This window comes from Salvelinus namaycush, unplaced genomic scaffold, assembly GCF_016432855.1.
Source record: "Salvelinus namaycush isolate Seneca unplaced genomic scaffold, SaNama_1.0 Scaffold659, whole genome shotgun sequence".
NCBI classification, from domain to species: Eukaryota; Metazoa; Chordata; class Actinopteri; order Salmoniformes; family Salmonidae; genus Salvelinus; species Salvelinus namaycush.
In genome coordinates, this window is record NW_024061374.1 from 35,359 (window position 1) to 62,057 (window position 26,699).

General features: G+C 47.8%; 1 protein-coding gene across 1 annotated transcript in view; it reads right to left on the reverse strand.

The window, feature by feature from the left end:
* The window catches only part of LOC120042340 (E3 ubiquitin-protein ligase RNF19A-like), a 44,653-nt gene that overhangs the window by 2,312 nt on the left and 15,642 nt on the right, over positions 1-26,699 (reverse strand). The window contains exon 2 of the mRNA XM_038987151.1: positions 22,649-23,458. Within this exon, the coding sequence (XP_038843079.1) occupies positions 22,649-23,241 (593 nt within the window). The 5' untranslated portion in view covers positions 23,242-23,458. The remainder of the gene's footprint in view (positions 1-22,648; positions 23,459-26,699) is intronic.

Below are 26,699 nucleotides of genomic sequence, written 5' to 3' on the forward strand. Positions count from 1 at the left end.
CAGTACAACACCTGGACATGACACTAGTCTATATCCTGTTTCTGTAGCGTGAGGCAGCTTGATGTACCAGTACACCCGGACAGGACGCTAGTCTATATCCTGTTTCTGTAGTGAGGCAGCTTGATGTACCAGTACACCCCCTGGACAGGACGCTAGTCTATATCCTGTTACTGTAGTGAGGCAGCTTGATGTACCAGTACACCCCCTGGACAGGACACTAGTCTATATCCGTTTCTGTAGTGAGGCAGCTTGATGTACCAGTACACCCCCTGGACAGGACCTAGTCATATCCTGTTTCTGTAGTGAGGCAGCTTGATGTACCAGTACACCCCCTGGACAGGACGACTAGTCTATATCCTGTTACTGTAGTGAGGCAGCTTGATGTACCAGACACCCCCTGGACAGGACACTAGTCTATATCCTGTTACTGTAGTGAGACAGCTTGATGTACCAGTACACCCCCTGGACAGGACACTAGTCTATATCCTGTTTCTGTAGTGAGGCAGCTTGATGTACCAGTACACCCCCTGGACAGGACGCTAGTCTATATCCTGTTACTGTAGTGAGGCAGCTTGATGTACCAGTACACCCCCTGGACAGGACACTAGTCTATATCCTGTTTCTGTAGTGAGGCAGCTTGATGCACCAGTACACCCCCTGGACAGGACGCTAGTCTATATCCTGCTGTAGTGAGGCAGCTTGATGTACCAGTACACCCCCTGGACAGGACGCTAGTCTATATTCCTGTCTGTAGTGAGGCAGCTTGATGTACCAGTACACCCCCTGGACAGGACGCTAGTCTATATCCTGTTTCTGTAGCGTGAGGCAGCTTGATGTACCAGTACACCCCCTGGACAGGACACTAGTCTATATCCTGTTACTGTAGTGAGGCAGCTTGATGTACCAGTACACCCCCTGGACAGGACGCTAGTCTATATCCTGTTTCTGTAGTGAGACAGCTTGATGACCAGTACACCCCCTGGACAGGACCTAGTCTATATCCTGTTTCTTGTAGTGAGGCAGCTTGATGTACCAGTACACCCCCTGGACAGGACACTAGTCTATATCCTGTTACTGTAGTGAGGCAGCTTGATGTACCAGTACACCCCCTGACAGGACACTAGTCTATATCCTGTATACTGTAGCGTGAGGCAGCTTGATGTACCAGTACACCCCCTGGACAGGACCTAGTCTATATCCTGTTACTGTAGTGAGGCAGCTTGATGTACCAGTACACCCCCTGGACATGACACTAGTCTATATCCTGTTTCTGTAGTGAGGCAGCTTGATGTACCAGTACACCCCCTGGACAGGACGCTAGTCTATATCCTGTTTCTGTAGTGAGGCAGCTTGATGTACCAGTACACCCCCTGGACAGGACACTAGTCTATATCTGTTACTGTAGTGAGACAGCTTGATGTACCAGTACACCCCCTGGACAGGACGCTAGTCTATATCCTGTTTCTGTAGTGAGGCAGCTTGATGTACCAGTACACCCCCTCGACAGGACGCTAGTCTATCTCCTGTTTCTGTAGCGTGAGGCAGCTTGATGTACCAGTACACCCCCTGGACAGGACACTAGTCTATATCCTGTTACTGTAGTGAGGCAGCTTGATGTACCAGTACACCCCCTGGACAGGACACTAGTCTATATCCTGTTACTGTAGTGAGGCAGCTTGATGTACCAGTACACCCCCTGGACAGGACACTAGTCTATATCCTGTTCTGTAGCGTGAGGCAGCTTGATGTACCAGTACACCCCCTGGACAGGACACTAGTCTATATCCTGTTACTGTAGTGAGGCAGCTTGATGTACCAGTACACCCCCTGGACAGGACACTAGTCTATATCCTGTTACTGTAGTGAGGCAGCTTGATGTACCAGTACACCCCCTGGACAGGACGCTAGTCTATATCCTGTTACTGTAGTGAGACAGCTTGATGTACCAGTACACCCCCTGGACAGGACACTAGTCTATATCCTGTTACTGTAGTGAGGCAGCTTGATGTCCAGTACACCCCTGGACAGACGAGAGTCTATATCCTGTTTCTGTAGTGAGGCAGCTTGATGTACCAGTACACCCCCTGGACAGGACGCTAGTCTATATCCTGTTTCTGTGTGAGGACAGCTTGATGTACCAGTACACCCCCTGGACAGGACACTAGTCTATATCCTGTTACTGTAGTGAGGCAGCTTGATGTACCAGTACAACCCCCTGGACAGGACGCTAGTCTATATCCTGTTACTGTAGTGAGACAGCTTGATGTACCAGTACACCCCCTGGACAGGACACTAGTCTATATCCTGTTTCTGTAGTGAGGCAGCTTGATGTACCAGTACACCCCCTGGACAGGACACTAGTCTATTGTTTCTGTAGTGAGGCAGTGATGTACCAGTACACCCCCTGGACAGGACACTAGTCTATATCCTGTTACTGTAGTGAGGCAGCTTGATGTACCAGTACACCCCCTGGACAGGACGCTAGTCTATATCCTGTTTCTGTAGTGAGGCAGCTTGATGTACCAGTACACCCCCTGGACAGGACGCTAGTCTATATCCTGTTTCTGTAGTGAGACAGCTTGATGCACCAGTACACCCCCTGGACAGGACGCTAGTCTATATCCTGTTTCTGTAGCGTGAGGCAGCTTGATGTACCAGTACACCCCCTGGACAGGACACTAGTCTATATCCTGTATCTGTAGCGTGAGGCAGCTTGATGTACAGTACACCCCTGGACAGGACCTAGTCTATATTCTGTTACTGTAGTGAGGCAGCTTGATGTACCAGTACACCCCCTGGACAGGACGCTAGTCTATATTCTGTTACTGTAGTGAGGCAGCTTGATGTACCAGTACACCCCCTGGACAGGACGCTAGTCTATATCCTGTTTCTGTAGCGTGAGGCAGCTTGATGTACCAGTACACCCCCTGGACAGGACATAGTCTACTATACCTGTTCTGTAGTGAGGCAGCTTGATGTACCAGTACACCCCCTGGACAGGACACTAGTCTATATCCTGTTCTGTAGTGAGGCAGCTTGATGTACCAGTACACCCCCTGGACAGGACGCTAGTCTATATCGTTACTGTAGTGAGGCAGCTTGATGTACCAGTACACCCCCTGGACAGGACACTAGTCTATATCCTGTTACTGTAGTGAGGCAGCTTGATGTACCAGTACACCCCCTGGACAGGACACTAGTCTATATCCTGTATCTGTAGTGAGGCAGCTTGATGTACCAGTACACCCCTGGACGGACACTAGTCTATATCCGTTTCTGTAGTGAGGCGCTTGATGTACCAGTACACCCCCTGGACAGGACGCTAGTCTATATCCTGTACTGTAGTGAGGCAGCTTGATGTACCAGTACACCCCCGGACAGGACGCTAGTCTATATCCTGTATCTGTAGGTGAGGCAGCTTGATGTACCAGTACACCCCCCTGGACAGGACACTAGTCTATCTCCTGTTACTGTAGTGAGGAGACTTGATGTACCAGGACACCCCCCTGGACAGGACGCTAGTCTATATCCTGTATCTGTAGTGAGGCAGCTTGATGTACCAGTACACCCCTCGACAGGACGCTAGTCTATATCCTGTTCTGTACGTGAGGCAGCTTGATGTACCAGTACACCCCTGGACAGGACACTAGTCTATATCGTTTCTGTAGTGAGGCAGCTTGATGTACCAGTACACCCCCTGGACAGGACGCTAGTATATCCTGTTTCTGTAGTGAGGCAGCTTGATGTACCAGTACACCCCCTGGACAGGACAGCTAGTCTATATCCTGTTACTGTAGTGAGGCAGCTTGATGTACCAGTAACCCCCTGGACAGGACACTAGTCTATATCCTGTTTCTGTAGTGAGGCAGCTTGATGTACCGTACACCCCTGGACAGGACGCTAGTCTATATCCTGTTACTGTAGTGAGGCAGCTTGATGTACCAGTACACCCCCTGGACCAGGACGACTAGTCTATATCCTGTTCTGTAGTGAGGCAGCTTGATGTACCAGTACACCCCCTGGACAGGACGCTAGTCTATATCCTGTTACTGTAGTGAGGCAGCTTGATGTACCAGTACAACCCCCTGGACAGGACGCTAGTCTATATTCCTGTTACTGTAGTGAGGCAGCTTGATGTACCAGTACACCCCCTCGACAGGACGCTAGTCTATATCCTGTATCGTCGTGAGGGCAGCTTGATGTACCAGTACACCCCCTGGACAGGACACTAGTCTATATCCTGTTCTGTAGTGAGGCAGCTTGATGTACCAGTACACCCCCTGGACGGACGCTAGTCTATATCCTGTTACTGTAGTGAGGCAGACTTGATGTACCAGTACACCCCCTGGCAGGACCTAGTCTATATCCTGTTTCTGTAGTGAGGCAGCTTGATTACCAGTACAACCCCTGGACAGGACGCTAGTCTATATCCTGTTTCTGTAGTGAGGCAGCTTGATGTACCAGTACACCCCCTGGACAGGACACTAGTCTATATCCTGTTACTGTAGTGAGGCAGCTTGATGTACCAGTACACCCCCTGGACAGGACGCTAGTCTATATCCTGTTACTGTAGGAGCAGCTTGATGTACCAGTACACCCCCTGGACAGGACACTAGTCTATATCCTGTTTCTGTAGCGTGAGGCAGCTTGATGTACCAGTACACCCCCTGGACAGGACGCTAGTCTATATCCTGTTACTGTAGTGAGGCAGCTTGATGTACCAGTACACCCCCTGGACAGGACGCTAGTCTATATTCTGTTACTGTAGTGAGGCAGCTTGATGTACCAGTACACCCCCTGGACAGGACACTAGTCTATATCCTGTTTCTGTAGTGAGGCAGCTTGATGTACCAGTACACCCCCTGGACAGGACACTAGTCTATATCCTGTTTCTGTAGTGAGGCAGCTTGATGTACCAGTACACCCCCTGGACAGGGACGCTAGTCTATATTCTGTACTGTAGTGAGGCAGCTTGATGTACCAGTACACCCCCTGGACAGGACACTAGTCTATATCCTGTCTGTAGTGAGGCAGCTTGATGTACCAGTACACCCCCTGGACAGGACGCTAGTCTATATCTGTTACTGTAGTGAGGACAGCTTGATGTACCAGTACACCCTGGACAGGACCTAGTCTATATCCTGTATCTGTAGTGAGGCAGCTTGATTACCAGTACACCCCCTGGACAGGACACTAGTCTATATCCTGTTTCTGTAGCGTGACGGCAGCTTGTGTACCAGTACACCCCCTGGACAGGACACTAGTCTATATCCGTTACTGTAGTGAGGCAGCTTGATGTACCAGTACACACCCTGGACAGGACACTAGTCTATATTCCTGTTCTGTATGAGCAGCTTGATGTACCAGTACACCCCTGGACAGGACGCTAGTCTATATCTGTTTCTGTAGTGAGGCAGCTTGATGTACCAGTACACCCCCCGGACAGGACACTAGTCTATATCCTGTTTACTGTAGTGAGGCAGCTTGATTTACCAGTACACCCCTGGACAGGACACTAGTCTTTCCTGTTTCTGTAGTGATGCAGCTTGATGTACCAGTACACCCCCTGGAAAGGACACTAGTCTATATCCTGTTCTGTAGTGAGGCAGCTTGATGTACCAGTACACCCCCTGGACAGGACACTAGTCTATATCCTGTACTGTAGTGAGCAGCTTGATGTACCAGTACACCCCCTGGACAGGGCATAGTCTATATCCTGTTACTGTATGAGACAGCTTGATGTACCAGTACAACCCCCTGGACCAGACCTAGTCTATATCCTGTTTCTGTAGTGAGGCAGCTTGATGTACCAGTACACCCTGGACAGGACACTAGTCTATATCCTGTTACTGTAGTAGGCAGCTTGATGTACCAGTACACCCCTGGACAGGACGCTAGTCTATCCTGTTTCTGTAGTGAGCAGCTTGATGTACCAGTACACCCCCTGGACAGGACACTAGTCATATCCTTGTTCTGTAGTGAGGCAGCTTGATGTACCAGTACACCCCTGGACAGGACGCTAGTCTATATTCTGTTACTGTAGTGAGCAGCTTGAGTACCAGTCACCCCCTGCAGGACGCTAGTCTATATCCGTTTCTGTACGTGAGGCAGCTTATGTGTACCAGTACACCCCTGGACAGGACACTAGTCTATCTCCTGTTCTGTAGTGAGGCAGCTTGATGTACCAGTACACCCCCTGCGACAGGCACTAGTACTATATCCTGTTATGTAGTGAGCAGCTGATGTACCAGTACACCCCCTGGACAGGACTAGTCTATATCTGTTCTGTAGTGGAGACAGCTGATGTACCCGTACACCCCCTGGACAGGACGCTAGTATATACTGTTCTGTAGTGAGGCAGCTGAGCTACCAGTCACCCCCCTGGACAGGACGCATAGTCTATCTCCGTTTCTGTACGTGAGGCAGCTTGATGTACAGTACAACCCCCTGGACAGGACACTAGTCTATATCCTGTTTCTGTAGTGAGGCAGCTTGATGTACCAGTACACCCCCTGGACAGGACGCTAGTCTATATCCTTTCTGTAGTGAGGCGCTGATGTACCAGTACACCCCTGGACAGCGCACTAGTTCATTCCTGTTTCTGTAGTGAGACAGCTTGATGTACCAGGACACCCCCTGGACAGGACACTAGTCCATCTCCTGTACTGTAGTGAGCAGCTTGATTGTACCAGAATACCCCTGGACAGGACACTAGTCTATAGCCGTTTCTGTTAGTGAGGCAGCTTGATGTACCAGATACACCCCTGGACAGGACACTAGTCTATATCCTGTTACTGTAGTGAGGCAGCTTGATGTACCAGTACACCCCCCCGACAGGACTAGTCTATATCCTGTTCTGTAGTGAGGCAGCTTGATGTACCAGTACACCCCCTGGACAGGACTAGTCTCATCCTGTGTCTGTAGTGAGCAGCTTGATGTACCAGACACCCCTGGACAGGACACTAGTCTATATCCTGTTACTGTAGTGAGGCAGCTTGAGTACCAGTACACCCCTGGACAGGACCCTAGTCTATATCCTGTTACTGTAGTGAGGCAGCTTGATGTACCGTACACCCCCTGGACAGGACAGCTAGTCTATCCTGTTTCTGTAGTGAGGCAGCTTGATTGTACCAGTACACCCCCCTGGACAGGACGCTAGTCATATCCTGTTACTGTAGGAGGCAGCTTGATGTACCAGTACACCCCCTGGACAGGACGCTAGTCTATATCCTGTTTCTGTAGTGAGGCAGCTTGATGTACAGTACCCACCTGGACAGGACTAGTCTATTATCCTGTTCTGAGTGAGCAGCTGATGACCATAACCCCTGGACAGGACGCTGTTATATCTGTTTCTGTAGCGTGAGGCAGACTTGATGTACCAGTACACCACCTGGACAGGACAGCTAGTCTATATCCTGTTACTGTAGTGAGGCAGCTTGATGTACCAGTACACACCACTGGACAGGACACTAGTCTATATCCTGTTCTGTAGTGAGGCAGCTTGATGTACCAGACACCCCCTGGACAGGAGCTAGTCATATCCTGTTGCTTTACCAGTACACCCCTGACAGGACACTAGTCTTATATCCTGTTTCTGTAGCTGAGGACGTTGATGACCAGTACACCCCCGGGACAGGACACTAGTCTATTCCTGTTTACGTAGTGAGGCAGCTTGAATGTACCCGTACACCCCCTGGACAGGACGTAGTCTATATCTGTTATGTAGTGAGGCAGCTTGATGTACCAGTACACCCCTGGACAGGGACACTAGTCTATATCCTGTTACTGTAGTGAGGCAGCTTGATGTACCAGTTACACCCCCTGGACAGGACGCTAGTCTATATCCTGTTCTGTAGTGAGGAGCTGATTTACCAGTAACCCCCTGGACAGGACCTAGTCTATATCCGTTACTTTAGTGAGCAGTTGATGTACCAGTACACCCCCTGACAGGACACTAGTCTATATCCTGTTCTGTAGTGAGGCAGCTTGATGCCAGTACACCCCCTTGGACAGGACGCTAGTCTATATCCTGTTTCTGTAGTGAGGCAGCTTGATGCTACCAGTACACCCCCTGGACAGGACGCTAGTCTATATTCTGTTACGTGTAGTGAGGCAGGCTGGATGTACCAGTACACCCCTGGACAGCGCTAGTCTATATCCGTTTCTGTAGCTGTAGGCAGCTTGATGTACCAGTAACACCCCCTGGACAGGACACTAGTCTATATCCTGTTACTGTAGGAGGCAGCTTGATGACCAGTACACCCCCTGGCAGGACACTAGTCTATATCCTGTATCTGTGTACGTGAGGCAGCTTGAGTACCAGTACACCCCCTGGACAGACGACTAGTCTATATCCGGTTATGTAGTGAAGGCAGCTGATTGTACCAGTACCCCCCTGGACAGGACGCTAGTCTATCTCCTGTTCTGTGGTGAGAGCTTGATGTACCAGTACACCCCCTGGACAGACAAGACACTAGTCTATCTGTTCTGTATGTGAGGCAGCGTTGAGGTACCAGTACACCCCTGGACAGGACGCTAGTCTATATCTGTTACTGTAGTGAGGCAGCGTGATGACCAGTACACCCCCAGACAGGACCTAGTCTATATCCTGTTCTGTAGACGTGAGGCAGCTTGATGTACCAGTACACCCCCTGGAAAGGACACTAGTCTATTATCTGTTAATGTAGTGAGGCAGCTTGATACCAGTACACCCCCTGGAACGGACCTAGTCTATATCCTGTTACTGTAGTGAGAAGCTTGATGTCCAGTACACCCCCTGACAGGACGCTAGTCTATATCCGGTTCTGTAGGTGAGGCAGCTTGATGTACCAGTACACCCCTGGACAGGACCTAGTCTATATCCTGTTACTGTAGTGAGCAGCTTGATGTACAGTACACCCCTGGACAGGGACACTAGTCTAATCCTGTTTCTGAGTGAGCAGCTTTGATGTACCAGTACACCCCTGACAGGACGCTAGTCTATATCCTGTTTCTGTAGTGAGGCAGCTTGATGTAACAGTACACCCCCTGGACAGGACGCTAGTCATATCCTGTTTCTGTAGTGAGGACAGCTTGATGTACCAGTACACCCCTGGACAGGACACTAGCTATTCCTGTTTCTGTAGTGAGGCAGCTTGATGTACAGTACACCCCTGGACAGGACACTAGTCTATTCCTGTTACTGTAGTGAGGCAGCTTGATGTACCAGTACACCCCTGGACAGGACACTAGTCTATATCCTGTTTCTGTAGGTGAGGCAGCTGATGTACCAGTACACCCCCTGGACAGGACCTAGTCTATATCCTGTTACTGTAGTGAGGCAGCTTGATGTACCAGTACACCCCCTGGACAGGACACTAGTCTATATCCTGTTTCTGTAGTGAGGAGCTTGATGTACCAGACACCCCCTGGACAGGACACTAGTCTATTATCCTGTTCTGTAGTGAGGCAGCTTGAGTACCAGTACAACCCCCTGGACAGGACATAGTCTAATCCTGGTTACTGAGTGAGGCAGCTTGATGTACCAGTACACCCCCTGGACAGGACGCTAGTCTTATCCTGTTTCTGTAGTGAGGCAGCTTGATGTACCAGTACACCCCCTGGACAGGACACTAGTCTATCTCTGTTACTGTAGTGAGACAGCTTGATGTCCAGTACACCCCCTGGACAGGACGTAGTCTATATCCTGTTACTGTAGTGAGGCAGCTTGATGTACCAGTACACCCCTGGACAGGACATAGTCTATATCCTGTTACTGTAGTGAGGGCAGGCTTGATGACCAGTACAACCCCCTGGACAGGACGCTAAGTCTATATCCGTTCTGTAGTGAGACAGCTTGATGTACCAGACAACCCCCTGGACAGGACGATAGTCTATATCCTGTTACTGTAGTGAGGCAGCTTGATGTACCAGTACACCCCCTGGACAGGACTAGTCTATATCTGTTTCTGTAGTGAGGCAGCTTGATGTACCAGTACACCCCCTGGACAGGACACTAGTCTATATCCTGTTTCTGTAGTGAGCAGCTTGATGTACCAGTACAACCCCCTGGACAGGACGCTAGTCTATTCCTTCTGTAGTGAGCAGCTGATGTACCAGTACACCCCCTGGACAGGACGACTAGTCTATATCCTGTTTCTGTAGGAGGCAGCTTGATGTACCAGTACACCCCCTGGGACAGGACGCTAGTCATATCTCTGTTCTGTAGTGAGGCAGCTTGATGTACCAGACACCCCCTGGACAGGACCTAGTCTATATCCTGTTACTGTAGTGAGGCAGCTTGAGTACCAGTACACCCCTGGACAGGACACTAGTCTATATCTGTTACTGTAGTGAGCAGCTTGATGTACCAGTACCCCCTGGACAGGACGCTAGTCTATTCCTGTTATGTAGTGAGCAGCTTGATGTACCAGTACACCCCCTGGACAGGACGCTAGTTATATCGTCGTTTCTGTAGTGAGCAGCTTGATGTACCAGTACACCCCCTGGACAGGACGCTAGTCTATATCCATGTACTGTAGTGAGGCAGCTTGATGTACCAGTACACCCCTGGACAGGACACTAGTCTATATCCTGTTACTGTAGTGAGGCAGCTTGATGTACCAGTACACCCTGGACAGGACACTAGTCTATATCCTGTTACTGTAGTGAGGCAGCTTGATGTACCAGTACACCCCCTGGACAGGACGCTAGTCTATATCCTGTATCTGTAGCGTGAGGCAGCTTGATGTACCAGTACACCCCCTGGACAGGACACTAGTCTATATCCTGTTCTGTAGTGAGGCAGCTTGATGTACCAGTACACCCCCTGGACAGGACACTATCATATCTGTACTGTGAGTTCGTGTCAGTGAGGCAGCTTGATGTACCAGTACACCCCTGGACAGGACTAGTCTATATCCTGTTCTGTAGTGAGGCAGCTTGATGTACCGTACAACCCCTGGACAGGACACTGTCTATATCCTGTTACTGTAGTGAGGCAGCTCTGATGTACAGTACACCCCCTGGACAGGACGCTAGTCTATATCCTGTTACTGTTAGTAGGAGCAGCTTGATGTACCAGTACACCCCCTGGACAGGACGACTCAGTCTATATCCTGTACTGTAGTGAGGCAGCTTGATGACCAGTACACCCCTGGACAGGACGCTAGTCGTATCCTGTTCTGTAGTGAGGCAGCTTGATGTACCAGTACACCCCCTGGACAGGACATAGTCTATATCCTGTTACTGTAGTGAGCAGCTTGATGCACCAGTACACCCCTGGACAGGACGCTAGTCTATATCCTGTTTGTAGTGAGCCAGCTTGATGTACCAGTACACCCCCTGGACAGGAGCTAGTCTATATCCTGTTATGTAGTGAGGCAGCTTGATGTACCAGTACACCCCCTGGACAGGACGATAGTACTATATTCTGTTACTGTAGTGAGGCAGCTTGATGTACCAGTACACCCCCTGGAACAGGACGCTAGTCTATATCACTGTATCTGTAGCGTGAGAGCAGCTTGATGTACCAGTACCACCCCGGACAGGACACATAGTCTATCTCCTGTTACTGTAGTGAGGCAGCTTGATGTACCAGTTACACCCCTGGACAGGACCATAGTCTATATCCTGTTCTGTAGTGAGGAAGCTTGATGTACCAGTACACCCCCTGGACAGGACCCACAGTCTATATCTGTTACTGTAGTGAGACAGCTTGATGTACAGTACACCCCGGGACAGGACGCTAGTCATATCCTGTTCTGTAGTGAGGCAGCTCTGATGTACCAGTACACCCCTGGACAGGACACTAGTCTATATCCTGTTCTTGTAGTGAGGCAGCTGAGCTACAGTACCCCCTGGACAGGACTATAGTCTATATCCTGTTCTGTAGTGAGGCAGCTTGATGTACCAGTACACCCCCTGGACAGGACAGCTAGTCTATATCCTGTTTCTGTAGTGAGGCAGCTGGATGTACCAGTACACCCCTGGACAGGCACGACTAGTTATCTCCTGTTTCTGTAGTGAGGCAGCTTGATGTACCAGTACACCCCCTGGACAGGACACTAGTCTATATCTGTTACTGTAGTGAGGCAGCTTGATGGTACCAGTACACCCCCTGGACAGGACCTAGTCTATATCCTGTTCTGTAGTGAGGCAGCTTGATGTACCAGTACACCCCCTGGACAGGACACTAGTCTATATCCTGTTACGTAGTGAGGCAGCTGATGTACCAGTACACCCCGCCGACAGGACATAGTCTATATCCGTTACTTAGTGAGGCAGCTTGATGTACCAGTACACCCCCTGGACAGGACCTAGTCATACTCTGTTCTGTAGGAGCAGCTTGATGTACCAGACACCCCTGGAAGGACACTAGTCTATATCCTGTTACTGTAGTGAGACAGCTTGATGTACAGTACACCCCTGACAGGACGCCATAGTCTATATCCTGTTCTGTAGTGAGCAGCGATGTACCCAGTAACCCCCGGACAGGACACTAGCTATTCCTGTTTCTGTAGTGAGGCAGCTTGATGTACAGTACACCCCCTCGACAGGACGCTAGTCTATATCCTGTTTCTGTAGCGTGAGGCAGCTAGATGTACCAGTACACCCCCTGGACAGGACGCTAGTCTATATCCTGTACTGTAGTGAGGCAGCTTGAGTACCAGTACACCCCCCCCCCACAAACCCCCCCCCGGACAGGCGCTAGTCTATATCCTGTTTACTGTAGGAGGCCGCTTGATGGACCAGTACACCCCCTGGTACAGGACGCTAGTATATATCCTGTTACTGTAAGTGAGGCAGCTGATGTACCAGTACCCCCTGGCAGGGCACTAGTCTATATCTGTACTGTCGTGAGGCAGTGATGTACAGTACACCCTGGAAGGACGCTAGTCTATCTAGCTACACTATGAAACCACACACTATTGAATCATTCCCCTGGTGAATCACTAGCTACACTATGAAACCACACACTATTGAATCATTCCCCTGGTGAATCACTAGCTACACTATGAAACCACACACTATTGAATCATTCCCCTGGTGAATCACTAGCTACACTATGAAACCACACACTATTGAATCATTCCCCTGGTGAATCACTAGCTACACTATGAAACCACACACTATGAATCATTCCCTGGTGAATCACTAGCTACACTATGAAACCACACACTATTGAATCATTCCCTGGTGAATCACTAGCTACACTACCCACATATTGAATCTCCCCCTGGTGACCTAGCTACCTATGAACCACACACTATTGAATCCTTCCCCTGGTGAATCACTAGCTACACTATGAAACCACACACTATTGAATCATTCCCCCTGGTGAATCACTAGCTACACTATGAAACCACACACTATTGAATCATTCCCCTGAGTGAATCACTAGCTACACTATGAAACCACAACACTATTGAATCATTCCCCTGGTGAATCACTAGCTACACTATGAAACCACACACTATTGAATCATTCCCCTGGTGAATCACTAGCTACACTATGAACCACACACTATTGAATCATTCCCCTGGTGAATCACCTAGCTACACTATGAACCACACTATTGAATCATTCCCTGTGAATCACTAGCTACACTATCGAATCATTCCCCTGGTGAATCACTAGCTACACTATGAAACCACACACTATTGAATCATTCCCCTGGTGAATCACTAGCTACACTATGAAACCACACACTATTGAATCATCCCCTGGTGAATCACTAGCTACACTATGAAACCACACTATTGAATCATTCCCCTGGTGAATCACTAGCTACACTATGAAACCACACACTATTGAATCATCCCCCTGGTGAATCACTAGCTACACTATGAAACCACACACTATTGAATCATTCCCCTGGTGAATCACTAGCTACACTATGAAACATCACACTATTGAATCATTCCCCTGGTGAATCACTAGCTACACTATGAAACCACACACTATTGAATCATTCCCCTGGTGAATCACTAGCTACACTATGAAACATCACACTATTGAATCATTCCCCTGGTGAATCACTAGCTACACTATGAAACCACACACTATTGAATCATTCCCCTGGTGAATCACTAGGTCCACTATGAAACATCACACTATTGAATCATTCCCCTGGTGAATCACTAGCTACACTATGAAACCACACACTACTGAATCATTCCCCTGGTGAATCACTAGCTACACCTATGAACACACACTATTGAAATCATCCCCCTGGTGAATCACTAGCTACACTATGAAACCACACACTATTGAATCATTCCCATGGTGAATCACTGGCTACACTATGAAACATCACACTATTGAATCATTCCCCTGGTGAATGACTAGCTACACTATGAAACCACACACTATTGAATCATTCCCCTGGTGAATCACTAGCTACACTATGAAACCACACACTATTGAATCATTCCCCTGGTGAATCACTAGCTACACTATGAAACCACACACTATTGAATCATTCCCCTGGTGAATCACTAGCTACACTATGAAACCACACACTATTGAATCATTCCCCTGGTGAATCACTAGCTACACTATGAAACATCACACTATTGAATCATTCCCCTGGTGAATCACTAACTACACTATGAAACTACACACTATTGAATCATTCCCTGGTGAATGACTAGCTACACTATGAAACCACACACTATTGAATCATTCCCCTGGTGAATGACTAGCTACACTATGAAACCACACACTATTGAATCATTCCCCTGGTGAATCACTAGCTACACTATGAAACCACACACTATTGAATCATTCCCCTGGTGAATCACTAGCTACACTATGAAACCACACACTATTGAATCATTCCCCTGGTGAATCACTAGCTACACTATGAAACCACACACTATTGAATCATCCCCTGGTGAATCACTAGCTACACTATGAAACCACACCCCTGGTGAATCACTAGCTACACTATGAAACATCACACTATTGAATCATTCCCCTGGTGAATCACTAGCTACACTATGAAACCACACACTATTGAATCATCCCCTGGTGAATCACTAGCTACACTATCGAATCATTCCCTGGTGAATCACTAGCTACACTATGAAACCACACACTATTGAATCATTCCCCTGGTGAATCACTAGCTACACTATGAAACCACACACTATTGCAGATACTATTTTATTATTTCCCTCTGCCATATGGACACATTGGATGATACACCGAGAACAACTGGCAGCAAAAGAGTTGAGAACAGAACTAGGAGACATACTGCAGCAGGGGAGTGGTGGAAAGACGTTTCACACCGAGGCTCGGCGGTTATCCAGGGGAGTGGTGGAAAGACGTTTCACACCGAGGCTCGGCGGTTATCCAGGGGAGTGGTGGAAAGACGTTTCACACCGAGGCTCGGCGGTTATCCAGGGGAGTGGTGGAAAGACGTTTCACACCGAGGCTCGGCGGTTATCCAGGGGAGTGGTGGAAAGACGTTTCACACCGAGGCTCGGCGGTTATCCAGGGGAGTGGTGGAAAGACGTTTCACACCGAGGCTCGGCGGTTATCCAGGGGAGTGGTGGAAAGACGTTTCACACCGAGGCTCGGCGGTTATCCAGGGGAGTGGTGGAAAGATGTTTCACACCGAGGAACTGTTGTCATTCACAATGGATGTAAAAAAAAAAAAAAAAAAAGAAGAAGAAAAACAGACTTGGTTGACTTTGTGTAATAAATAAAATAACAGAAAACATCATTAAGTGTCCCACACCAGCTGTAACTGCTCACCGCCAATGCTTGGAAGAGCACTTTGGGACCTACTTTCCAATCCCGTTTGACTGCGATCCTGACTCAGTTGATATGCCGGTAAGTGAAATTGAACAGGTGATCGAGAAGTGATGTGGACCGAATGCTGGAAACACATTCACGGGTCAGTATGGACGAGTTTTGGTTCCTGACTAAAAGGGACTACCCTGCCGTCTCCCTCTGAGCCTTAATGCCACGTTCAAGACAACTGGGAACTCAGAAATGTGACCCGACTGGGATTCTTCTTCTTCTTTCAAACAGTCATCCAACTCGGGACCTCGGGCCTCTTTCTAGAGCTCTGACATGAAGATCACTGACGTCTTGGATTTGACCACTTATTTTTTCAAACAGTCATCCAACTCGGGAACTCGGGCCTCTTTCTAGAGCTCTGACTTTCTGACGTCTTGGATTTGACCACTTATTTTTCCAGAGTTGCCAGTTATCTTGATAGCACCATAAAACTCATGGTACCCTTCTCCATCACACATATCTGTGTGAAGCTGGATTCAGTGTCTGCATTAAAACCAAATATCCATCCAGGTCGGATGTGACAGCAGAGATGAGGCGCACACTGCCGACCACTCCCCCTGACTTTGAGAAGCTCCGACGACACGCATCAAAAGCACACCCATCTCATTAGTGGTGGTGAGATAAGATAGTGTCAGACTCATTTGAAATTTACTGTCATAGCCCCACATTAAAAGGTATGTGATGGTGAGTTGAGAAGACAATCAGCCTCAACATAAACATTGACTGTTAATAACATTCTTTACACATGGTTGGGGGTATTGAGCATTTTCAAATATCAAAATTGGGTTGTTTGCCAACAAAAAGTTTGAAATCCTAAAGTAAATGAATAAAAAACGGACATTACACCTGCCGAGTTCAGTATCACATTTAACAAACATTCAAATACCGTTATAAAAACCCAAACCGGTGCACGCATCAATACCTGTATATAGTTAAACACGGCATACAGCCCAGCCCTGCCGCAGATGTAATGAACATGTCGACCTGCTGTGTGTTCACTGCACCGTCGTACGCTGCCAGACTCCAGCGGAGGAGTCACGTTCAAATATGCTAAATCATTGTGACATCACGATGTCGTCACCATCGACGATGGCCGTCAAACATCGTCCATAGACGATCCAATCGTAAAATTGCCCCAACCCTAGTCCAGTCACACACAGGTGAGTTAGGCCCAGAGAGGGGTGTAGCACAGAGCTTAAACAATATCAAAAGACAGTACAGTATGAACATAGGCACAAACTGCTTCTCCTAAAGAAATCCCTGATGACGCTTGTAGGCAATGTCATGGCGACGTCGGCTAGCTAAGCTCATGCACAGAAACCGTCGGGTCTAACAGGCGTCTCGCGTTGAACTGCGCATGTGCAGGTCGTCAAATCAAATGCTTCCTTCCAAATAAAGTTGATTTGACCAAAATGAGTCAGTTTGTCACTCATGAGGAGTAATAACATGTTCATCTGCTTTAAAGGTGCACTATGCAGAAATCGTTCCACCATTTCCTGGTTGCTAAAATTCTAATAGTTCACTTAATTTCAGTTTGTGACAAAACAAGCGAGTATAGTGTAGAGAATCATTGTACCATCTAAACCGCTGTGAAAGTGCATTTCCATAAGCAAAAATATTGTATTTTTCAGCTGTTTAAAGCTGGTGTACAAAACCAAAAATAAGACGCAAAAACCACATTTAAGAACGGGAAGCATAGAAATAGCACTCACAGAACAGATCTACCACTTCTTAGACTGGCTTTCAATGAGAATGACAGATCTACACTGAGTGTACAAAACATTAGGAACTAGTTCCTAATATTGAGTTGCACCCCCTTTTGCCCTCAGAACAGCCTCAATTCGTCAGGTCATGGACTCTACAAGGTGTCGAAAGCGTTCCACAGGGATGCTGGCCCATGTTGACTCCAACGCTTCCCACAGTTGTGTCAAGTTGGCTGGATGTCCTTTGGGTGGTGGAACATTCTTGATACACACAGGAAACTTAAGCGTAACCCATTCAAAATGTTGACTTGCCCATTCACCCACTGAATGACACACATACACAATCCAAGCCAAAATTTTCTCTAGGCTTACAAATCCTTTAACTCGTCTCCTCCCCTTCATCTACACTGATTGAAGTGGATTTAACAAGTGACATCAATAAGGGATCATAGCTTTCACCTGGTCAGTCTGTCATGGAAAGACTCCCATTTCTAGGTGAATTTGGCTGCGTCGCCTAAAAAGGTACATATTGCAGCTGTAAGACGTTGTCTTGAATCTAGGTTGTGTCTTCAGATTCTCTCAATGACTTCTCTAACTCCAAACACCGGCCTGGTCTGCTTCACAGGCATTCTGGGAAGTCTGGCGATGTCGCGCCTCTGGGTTTAGAAACTCAGTGATAACATGGGAGTATGAAAACAAGCAAGCATCCCAGAAAAGTTGTTAAAAAATAAACCTTAAAATATCGACTGGCTTTCAAGTTGCCCTCTCAAGAAAAAGCTTCAAACTGTAACCAGTGCCTGCAACCTGGTTCAGGATAGGGCTGGGCGCCTCTGGGTTTAGAAACTCAGTGATAACATGGGAGTAGCATGTGACAGGATAGGGCTGGGCGCCTCTGGGTTTAGAAACTCAGTGATAACATGGGAGTAGCATGTGACAGGATAGGGCTGGGCAGCCAGGACACTAATATTATCAAGTGTTGCACACTGAAGTTTAATATCAAACAGACTTATCAGAAACGCAACCTATTTTTTGCCCTGTTGATCTGGTTACTAACTAGGCCTGGCCTACCGCTCACCTGTTGATCTGGTTACTAACTAGGCCTGGCCTACCGCTCACCTGTTGATCTGGTTACTAACTAGGCCTGGCCTACCGCTCACCTGTTGATCTGGTTACTAACTAGGCCTGGCCTACCGCTCACCTGTTGATCTGGTTACTAACTAGGCCTGGCCTACCGCTCACCTGTTGATCTGGTTACTAACTGGGCCTGGCCTACCGCTCACCTGTTGATCTGGTTACTAACTAGGCCTGGCCTACCGCTCACCTGTTGATCTGGTTACTAACTAGGCCTGGCCTACCGCTCACCTGTTGATCTGGTTACTAACTAGGCCTGGCCTACCGCTCACCTGTTGATCTGGTTACTAACTAGGCCTGGCCTACCGCTCACCTGTTGATCTGGTTACTAACTAGGCCTGATCTACCGCTCACCTGTTGATCTGGTTACTAACTAGGCCTGATCTACCGCTCACCTGTTGATCTGGTTACTAACTAGGCCTGACCTACCGCTCACCTGTTGATCTGGTTACTAACTAGGCCTGACCTACCGCTCACCTGTTGATCTGGTTACTAACTAGGCCTGACCTACCGCTCACCTGTTGATCTGGTTACTAACTAGGCCTGGCCTACCGCTCACCTGTTGATCTGGTTACTAACTAGGCCTGGCCTACCGCTCACCTGTTGATCTGGTTACTAACTAGGCCTGGCCTACCGCTCACCTGTTGATCTGGTTACTAACTAGGCCTGGCCTACCGCTCACCTGTTGATCTGGTTACTAACTAGGCCTGGCCTACCACTCACCTGTTGATCTGGTTACTAACTAGGCCTGGCCTACCGCTCACCTGTTGATCTGGTTACTAACTAGGCCTGGCCTACCGCTCACCTGTTGATCTGGTTACTAACTAGGCCTGGCCTACCGCTCACCTGTTGATCTGGTAACTAACTAGGCCTGGCCTACCGCTCACCTGTTGATCTGGTTACTAACTAGGCCTGGCCTACCGCTCACCTGTTGATCTGGTTACTAACTAGGCCTGGCCTACCGCTCACCTGTTGATCTGGTTACTAACTAGGCCTGGCCTACCGCTCACCTGTTGATCTGGTTACTAACTAGGCCTGGCCTACCGCTCACCTGTTGATCTGGTTACTAACTGGGCCTGGTCTACCGCTCACCTGTTGATCTGGTTACTAACTGGGCCTGGCCTACCGCTCACCTGTTGATCTGGTTACTAACTGGGCCTGGCCTACCGCTCACCTGTTGATCTGGTTACTAACTAGGCCTGGCCTACCGCTCACCTGTTGATCTGGTTACTAACTAGGCCTGGCCTACCGCTCACCTGTTGATCTGGTTACTTACTAGGCCTGGCCTACCGCTCACCTGTTGATCTGGTTACTAACTAGGCCTGGCCTACCGCTCACCTGTTGATCTGGTTACTAACTAGGCCTGGCCTACCGCTCACCTGTTGATCAGGTTACTAACTGGGCCTGGTCTACCGCTCACCTGTTGATCTGGTTACTAACTAGGCCTGGCCTACCGCTCACCTGTTGATCTGGTTACTAACTGGGCCTGGCCTACCGCTCACCTGTTGATCTGGTTACTAACTAGGCCTGGCCTACCGCTCACCTGTTGATCTGGTAACTAACTAGGCCTGGCCTACCGCTCACCTGTTGATCTGGTTACTAACTAGGCCTGGCCTACCGCTCACCTGTTGATCTGGTTACTAACTAGGCCTGGCCTACCGCTCACCTGTTGATCTGGTTACTAACTGGGCCTGGCCTACCGCTCACCTGTTGATCTGGTTACTAACTAGGCCTGGCCTACCGCTCACCTGTTGATCTGGTAACTAACTAGGCCTGGCCTACCGCTCACCTGTTGATCTGGTTACTAACTAGGCCTGGCCTACCGCTCACCTGTTGATCTGGTTACTAACTAGGCCTGGCCTACCGCTCACCTGTTGATCTGGTTACTAACTAGGCCTGGCCTACCGCTCACCTGTTGATCTGGTTACTAACTAGGCCTGGCCTACCGCTCACCTGTTGATCTGGTTACTAACTAGGCCTGGCCTACCGCTCACCTGTTGATCTGGTTACTAACTAGGCCTGGCCTACCGCTCACCTGTTGATCTGGTTACTAACTAGGCCTGGCCTACCGCTCACCTGTTGATCTGGTTATTAACTAGGCCTGACCTACCATTCACCTGTTGATCTGGTTACTAACTAGGCCTGGCCTACCGTTGAGACAATAACTTATCAATGACCCAAGCCCAGCTCAGTTAATCCCTACCATTGTGTAGCTGAGTCAACATAATGCTTTAGCAAAATGTAGATTATACCAGTGGCATTGGTAGACAATGCAAGTAACCTAATTTATGTCCCTCTAACTGCCCTGAATGCCTCTGCTGATCCTACAGCTATTGTATGCATCAATCATGTGCCTATGAACCAGATTTATACTGTTAGCATTGAGGCGATGTGCCCTAGTAGGAAGTCCACTGTGTGCAGCTCACCCTGCATTAACATAAATAACATGAGAATATCTACTTCTGCTATGAAAACAAGAGAGCATCCCAGAAAAGTTGTTAAAATAGAAACCTTAAATATCGACTGGCTTTCAAGCTGCCTACTCAAGAAAAAGCTTCAAACTGTAACCAGTGCCTGCAACCTGGTTCAGGTTATCAGTCAACCTACCAGGGTAGTTACAAACAGTACAGGAATGAAATCATTAACATGTATTGATCACATCTTCACTAATGCTGCAGAAATCTGCTGTAAGGCAGTATCCAGATCCATAGGATGTAGAGATCACAATATAGTAGCCATATCTAGGAAAACCACAGTTCCAAAGGCTGGGCCTAATATAGTGTATAAGAGGTCATACAAGTTGTAGTGGTTCCTATGTTGTTGATATAATATGTGTTGGTCCTTGGTGTGTAATGAGGAGCAAACAGACATTACAACTTGACACATTTATGTAATTGCTTATTCCAGTTACTAATAAGCACGCAGCCAAGAGGAAACTACACTATGAAACAAAGATAAGTGACAAAGAAATAGTAAAAAGCTTTGGAGCACCTTCAATTAAATTTAGGAAAAAAAGGCCAACTCAGTTCCATCATTCATTGAATCAGATGGCTCATTCATCACAAAATAATCGATGGACATTTCAAACTACTTAAAGTTTTATTAGAAAACTTAGGCATGACATGCCAGCAACAAACACTGACACTACACATTCAAGTATATCTGACCAAATTATGAAAGAAATGTAATTTTGAATTCTGTAAAGTAAGTGTGGAAGACGTGAGCACATTATTGTTATCTATTAACACTGACAAGCCACCGGGGTTTGACAACTTGGATGGAAAATTACTGGGGATAATAGCAGACGATATTGCCACTCCTATTTGCCACATCTTCAATTTAAGCCTACTAGAGAGTGTGTGCCCTCGAGCCACGAGGGAAGCTAAAGTCATTCCGCTACCTAAGAATAGTAAAACCGCCTGGCTCAAATAGCTGACCAATCAGCCTGTTACCAACCCTTAGTAACTTTCGGGGAAAAATGGTGATTGATCAGATACAATGCTATTCTACAGTAATTAAAATTGACAACAGACTTTCAGCACGCTTATAGGGAAGGACACTCAATGTGGATAAAAAGTTACCTGTCTAACAGAACACAGAGGGTAATGGAAGCCTCTCCAACAGAATCCAGGTAGAATCAGGGCAGCTGTCCCCTTACTTTTTTCAATCTTTACTAAAGACATGCCACTGGCTTTGAGTAAATTGTCTATGTATGCAGCACGGCTGGCCCATAGATTTACATTTTACATTTAAGTCATTTAGCAGACGCTCTTATCCAGAGCGACTTACAAGTACATACATTCATACTTTTGTTTTTTTTGTACTGTACACAGAGAGCTAACAATAATATGCATGTCAATCTCCCCTGGCTCAAAGTAGAGTACAAATCAACTTCATATATAACCGCTTTCATTTTGCCTGATCCCAGGAAGAGTAGCTGCTGCTGCCTTGGCATAACAAATACAAATGAACCGTAATGACTGATGATGAACTCTGCCTATTGCCGTGAGGTGTGCGTCTCTTACCCGCAGTCAGGGGCGGGGCACCAGCGGCAGTCAGGGTCGGCCACCAGCCATCTCCTCAACATGAACTCCTCGTACTTCTCCATGAGGGGCTGGTCTCCCAGGATGATGCGTATGTCGTGGGGGTTGAACCGCTCGGAGCACTCTGGACAGCTGATGTTGACGCGCGACTCGCTGATCTCTATCCGTAAGTACTGGCGCAGGCAATCAGCACAGGAGCGGTGGTGGCAGGTCATGATGTCAGGGAAACGGTCTCTGGCGTGGCGGAGGAGACAGAGAGGACACTCCAGGAACTCAGAGGAGGAAGAGGCCACAACAGGGGCGGAGAGCGTCGAGGTCTTGTCTCCATGACATATCTCTGAATGGATGCTCTCCACACTGGCGATCCCGTCCACACCGCCGCTCTGTAAGTCCTGTGATTTCCTCTTGGGGTCTCGGTCCCCACGGTGGCGCCGGCTGAACAGCGAGCGCAGGGAGAGGCGTCTCTTCTTGGGGGCCTTCCTGACGGAGGGCAGGCTGATGGAGGAGGCAGCTGACTGGAGGTCCCTCTCAGACCCAGAACCCCCCCGATCCCCCCTCAGCTGGTGCAGGCTCATCTCCCCACCAGAGGAGGCTCCTCCACCACCACCAGGCAGGGGGGCATCCACAGGGAGGGAGGGGGGTGGTGAGAGGGGCTGGGGGGACAGGGTGTTAAGGAGCAGGCGCAGGCTGTTCAGACATGGTGGTGGTCTCTGGTGGCGGCCTGGGCCTGCTCTCCAGGTCTGGTCTCGTATGGCCCACAGGGCTGGATCTGTTCTGGACACCACACACTACCTGGAGGGAGAGAGGGAGTGGGTCAGTGACTGAACACAGAAACAGGGTCAGAGACAGACTGAACATTCGTGTAGGTCAAGGGAAGTGTGCTCACTGTTTCAGTTAGAGAAGACATTTCCTCATTTTGTACAGAAGACATGTGCAGCACCGGAAGAAATCCTAAACAGTTTACTAATGTCAATAGATACTATCTAATGTGTGGACAGAGAAGTGTTCTGGGACATACATGTTCCATGACATTAACTAGCCTAAGTGGGTGCTGAAAAAGACGTAAGGATTATTGGAGCACTGAAACAAGATAATTATACTACTTCCTGGTGAAACAAGACGACACGTGTGTTGGGTTCATCAAAGAGCAAGTCATAGGTGCAGTACCACTAATCACATCAAGACACGGAACACACCATTTGAGGTACGGAACACACCATATACTACGGAACACACCATTTGAGGTACAGAACACACCATTTGAGGTACAGAACACACCATTTGAGGTACAGAACACACCATTTGAGGTACGGAACACACCATATACTACGGAACACACCATTTGAGGTACAGAACACACCATTTGAGGCACAGAACACACCATTTGAGGTACAGAACACACCATATGATACAGAACACACCATTTGAGGTACAGAACACACCATTTGAGGTACAGAACTACAGAACACACCATTTGAGGTACAGAACACACCATATGATACAGAACTACAGAACACACCATTTGAGGTACAGAACACACCATTTGAGGTACAGAACACACCATTTGAGGTACAGAACACACCATTTGATACAGAACTACAGAACACACCATTTGAGGTACGGAACACACCATTTGAGGTACAGAACACACCATATGATACAGAACTACAGAACACACCATTTGAGGTACGGAACACACCATTTGAGGTACGGAACACACCCGCAGTATTAGACTTAAAACGAATCACCCAGCGATCATACACTGTTTACCAGGGGGCTGGGCTACCGACGTTAAGGCTAATCTGAAGATGGTGCTGGCTAAAGCTAAAACTGGCGAGTGTAGAGAGTATAGAGATATTGTTATCCACGTCGGCACCAACGATGTTAGGATGAAACAGTCAGAGATCACCAAGCGCAACATAGCTTCAGCGTGTAAATCAGCTAGAAAGATGTGTCGGCATCGAGTAATTGTCTCTGGCCCCCTCCCAGTTAGGGGGAGTGACGAGCTCTACAGCAGAGTCTCACAACTCAATCGCTGGTTGAAAACTGTTTTCTGCCCCTCCCAAAAGATAGAATTTGTAGATAATTGGCCCTCTTTCTGGGACTCACCCACAAACAGGACCAAGCCTGGCCTGCTGAGGAGTGACGGACTCCATCCTAGCTGGAGGGGTGCTCTCATCTTATCTACCAACATAGACAGGGCTCTAACTCCTCTAGCTCTACAATGAAATAGGGTGCAGACCAGGCAGCAGGCTGTTAGCCAACCTGCCAGCTTAGTGGAGTCTGCCACTAGCATAGTCAGTTCAGCTATCCCCATTGAGACTGTGTCTGTGCCTCGATCTAGGTTGGGCCAAACTAAACATGGCGGTGTTCGCCTTAGCAATCTCACTAGGATAAAGACCTCCTCCATTCCTGCCATTATTGAAAGAGATCGTGATACCTCACATATCCCTCACTTCAAAGGCAGTTATAGTCAATGAACTAATCACTGATCATAATCTTGATGTGATTGGCCTGACTGAAACATGGCTTAAGCCTGATGAATTTACTGTGTTAAATGAGGCCTCACCTCCTGGTTACACTAGTGACCATATCCCCCGTGCATCCCGCAAAGGCGGAGGTGTTGCTAACATTTACGATAGCAAATTTCAATTTACAAAAAAGAAAATTACGTTTTTGTCTTTTGAGCTTCTAGTCATGAAATCTATGCAGCCTACTCAATCCCTTTTTATAGCTACTGTTTACAGGCCTCCTGGGCCATATACAGCGTTCCTCTCTGAGTTCCCTGAATTCCTATCGGACCTTGTAGTCATAGCAGATAATATTCAAATTTTTGGTGATTTTCATATTCACATGGAAAAGTCCACAGACCCACTCCAAAAGGCTTTCGGAGCCATCATCGACTCAGTGGGTTTTGTCCAACATGTCTCTGGACCTACTCACTGCCACAGTCATACTCTGGACCTAGTTTTGTCCCATGGAATAAATGTTTTAGATCTTAATGTTTTTCCTCATAATCCTGGACTATCGGACCACCATTTTATTACGTTTGCAATCGCAACAAATAATCTGCTCAGACCCCAACCAAGGAGCATCAAAAGTCGTGTTATAAATTCTCAGACAACACAAAGATTCCTTGATGCCCTTCCAGACTCCTTCTGCCTACCCAAGGACGTCAGAGGACAAAAATCAGTTAACCACCTAACTGAGGAACTCAATTGAACCTTGCGCAATACCCTAGATGCAGTTGCACCCCTAAAAACTAAAAACATTTGTCATAAGAAACTAGCTCCCTGGTATACAGAAAATACCCGAGCTCTGAAGCAAGCTTCCAGAAAATTGGAACGGAAATGGCGCCACACCAAACTGGAAGTCTTCCGACTAGCTTGGAAAGACAGTACCATGCAATATCGAAGAGCCCTCACTGCTGCTCGATCATCCTATTTTTCCAACTTAATTGAGGAAAATAAGAACAATCCTACATTTATTTTTGATACTGTCGCAAAGCTAACTAAAAAGCAGCATTCCCCAAGTGAGGATGGCTTTCACTTCAGCAGTAATAAATTCATGAACTTCTTTGAGGAAAAGATCGTGATCATTAGAAAGCAAATTACGGACTCCTCTTTAAATCTGCGTATTCCTCCAAAGCTCAGCTGTCCTGAGTCTGAACAACTCTGCCAGGACCTAGGATCAAGAGAGACACTTAAGTGTTTTAGTACTATATCTCTTGACACAATGATGAAAATAATCATGGCCTCTAAACCTTCAAGCTGCATACTGGACCCTATTCCAACTAAACTACGTAAAGAGCTGCTTCGTGTGCTTGGCCCTCCTATGTTGAACATAATAAACGACTCTCTATCCACCGGATGTGTACCAAACTCACTAAAAGTGGCAGTAATAAAGCCCCTCTTGAAAAAGCCAAACCTTGACCCGGAAAATATAAAAAACTATCGGCCTATATCGAATCTTCCATTCCTCTCAAAAGTTTTAGAAAAAGCTGTTGCGCAGCAACTCACTGCCTTCCTGAAGA